Source organism: Zea mays, chromosome 2 (assembly GCF_902167145.1).
Source record: "Zea mays cultivar B73 chromosome 2, Zm-B73-REFERENCE-NAM-5.0, whole genome shotgun sequence".
NCBI lineage: Eukaryota > Viridiplantae > Streptophyta > Magnoliopsida > Poales > Poaceae > Zea > Zea mays.
This window is the reverse complement of record NC_050097.1, coordinates 47,262,572-47,265,688: the sequence shown is the minus strand read 5'-3', so window position 1 is coordinate 47,265,688 and position 3,117 is coordinate 47,262,572. Positions and strand designations below refer to the sequence as shown.

General features: G+C 45.3%; 1 protein-coding gene across 1 annotated transcript; it reads left to right on the top strand.

The window, feature by feature from the left end:
* Positions 1-497: 497 nt before the first annotated feature.
* Positions 498-2,911, top strand: LOC118476232 (uncharacterized; the record flags this gene model as incomplete). Its single annotated transcript, XM_035965059.1, has 4 exons — positions 498-503; positions 2,147-2,442; positions 2,650-2,758; positions 2,810-2,911. Coding segments are annotated over exons 1-4 (513 nt in total), but the record flags the coding sequence as incomplete, so codon positions are not given.
* Positions 2,912-3,117: the final 206 nt, after the last annotated feature.

Genomic DNA, 3,117 nt, shown 5'->3' with positions numbered 1-3,117 from the left:
GCTCTCTTGGGTTTATCTACCACTAGTTTTCACAAATATAGACCACACTTAACTAGACATGTCTAGGGCAAGCTAATCGTTTCATGTCCCCTTTATAGTACAACAAAAGAAAAACAAAGATCATATCACTATTCCAAATGTCCATTGAAGCTCAAAACTACCTAATCCTTAACCTTCACAACCATCCTTTAAAATCCGGCATTTGATTTTCATGAATAAGGGCATAAATACTATTCAAGCCCAATCATATTGCTGTTCATTTGAGGGTTTTTCCCTTTATTTTCTTTATTAAAAAAAAATATGAGGCAGTCGACTGGGCCGCTCAAGGCCTAGAGGCCGAGCAGCCCAGCTAGCTGCCGGCATGGGCGAGCGTGCGCAAGGGCATCGCAGAGGCCTGCGATCGTGCGGTTGGGCGCAGAGGCAAGGCAAGGTACGCCAGTGCCTTGGGCGAGCAGATGGCTCGGCGGCGGCGGTTTTTCCGCTCCAATTCGTGCGCGATGCTGGTAAGATCTGCCGTGATTTGCGATCTTCCCTGGGCTATCTCCTCCAGCTCGGCTCCTTAAAATGGGTGAGGCATCCCCTGTCTGGTATATACGAACGCACGCAGAGACGCGATTTTTCCCTCTCCTCTCTCTCTGTTCGCTACTCCGGTGATTGCTGGATCGTGTGGTTCGTCCGTGGCGATTCTGTGGCGATTCTAGCCGGTAGTGATTGAAGGAGAGAGGAAGAGGAACTGTGCTCGTGAGTCTCTTGTGCTGCGGTTCTTCTCTGATTATTGTCCACCGTGGCCTGGTGCTTGGGCTCCCTGCTGCGCGGTGTTCCTCTTCTCGGGCTGGTGCCGTGGACGTCTCCCACGGCCTCAGCAGCGGCTCCAGTATCTCCGTCAACCTCCCGCCGTGCAGGTCCGGACGTGGGCGGCGGAATTGGTTTTCTGGGACAGAACCTTATGTTCGCTGAGCTGGTCTTCCCACGTAGACAATCTACGTGCTGTGAGTTACCTGTTGCCTCTCATTATTTATTGAATAATTTTGTGCAATCTGCTAGTATAATTTACTTGGGTGTGATTGCACAATTTGTGGGCGGATTATGTGCTCGATGATGATAGCGGTGTAGTGAGACGACGTGACAGTCTGGGTTTTAGTGTGTTGTTATTTTCAGCATTGATATTATTTGTGCCTAGTTAATTCTTACTATTGTGCAAGCTGATTATTTAAGTTCATTATTGTTCCTTAATTTGTGCGCACACTGTTTTGATCTTGATATTCATGCTTGATTTCTAGGCTCATAAAATTTGATCTAAAACCCTGATTTGGTAAGAGAGGACTGTCACGTTAGTCGAGGATCTTTGATCACCTTTAGCGTTGGAGGGCTGTCTATTGCAGCAACCCGCTATTTTGAGAGCAATATTTTAATATAAACAATCATGTTTATATGTTTGATCTGCCTTCTTTATCTACTAGCCATGTTTAATTTGCAAATGGATTTGAGTAGCTATATTACATGTTTTCATGTTCTACAATTGCTACTGTTCATTGCTGTTATAATTACATATGGCATTTATCTGAGTGATATGCTTGTTTTATTCGGAATTAGTATATTTAATATATTTAAATATGAAGGAAACATGTCACTTATTTCTCTAAAATTACAACAATCCAGAAAACCAATTCGTATTATGGCCTCCAGTTCTGATGTCATTAAGCCTGAAGCGTTCGACGGCGCAAGCTTTAAACGCTGGCAGATTAAGACTCGCATGTGGCTCACTGACCTAAAATTATTTTGGGTAGTGACGTCGGCTGTTCCCCAGGCTGCATCAGATGATGCTGATGATGCAGCGAAGGCCGCCGCACTAGCGGAGAAGGCCAAGTGGGATGAAGCCAATGAGGCATGCTTGTCTCGTCTGCTGAACGTCTTGTCGAACCGCTTATTTGACGTGTACTCTCGTTTCACCTCCGCCAAGGGTCTATGGACTGAACTTGAGAACGAGTTCTCTGAAGTTGACAATGGCAATGAGTCATTCACAACGGAAAACTACCTCAACTATAAAATGGTTGAGGGAAGGTCTGTTATGGAGCAGCTACAGGAGATTCAACTCCTTGTTAGGGACTTGGTCCAATATGGCTGCGTCCTACCAGACAGTTTTCAGGTGAATTCAATACTGGCAAAGCTCCCGCCTTCTTGGCGAGACTTTGTGACTTCACGCCGCCACATGAAGAAGCAAATGACTCTCACTGAGTTGTCAGCTGCGATAAATGTGGAAGAGCGTGCAAGGTCCAGTAACAAGCCATCCCAGCAACTTCAGGCTCACGTTGTTGAGAAGGGTGGAGATAGAAAATTCCAGAAGAAGAAGAACTCTCCACAGAAGAATATGAACCAACCTAAGTCCAAAAAGATGAAGAAGAAAAAGGAGGACTTTATCTGCTACGTTTGTGGTGTCTCCGGGCATACAGCTCGGAGGTGCAAACTTAGGAAGGGAAAAGGTCCTCCACCTCAGCGCAAAGAAGGGAACGTGGTGGTTAACTCCACCCCAGGGTATGCACTTCAGGCCTTTATGGCAAGTCCATCAGATGACTGGTGGATGGATTCCGGTGCTACTGTTCATATTTGTGCTGATCGATCCATGTTCTCTTCATTCCAGGGATTCAACAGCGCACCAGTCTTGATGGGAAATGGTGTTCCGGCAGCAGTTCGAGGTACTGGACAGGTCTACCTGAAGTTAACTTCAGGAAAGACGCTCGTGCTGAAGGACGTACTCTATGTGCCATCGATGAGTCGGAACCTCATTTCAGTGTCGCTGCTATGTCGACAGGGTCTCAAATTAGTGTTTGAGTCTAATAAAGTGGTCCTGTCTAAGTTTGGTACTTTTGTTGGAAAGTCATATGAGTCAGGCGGTTTGTTCCGTCTTTCTGTTTTGAACAATCATTCTTCTTACCATGTTAATGTGGTCTGTAATAACGATTCCATTAATAATATATGGCATTCCCGTTTGTGTCATGTGAATTTTGAGGCCATTAAGAGATTAAGTGACATGTCTTTAATTCCTGAATATAAACATGTTAAAGGTGTAAAATGTGGTATTTGTGTGCAAGCTAAGCAGCCCAGAAAACCGTTTCATAC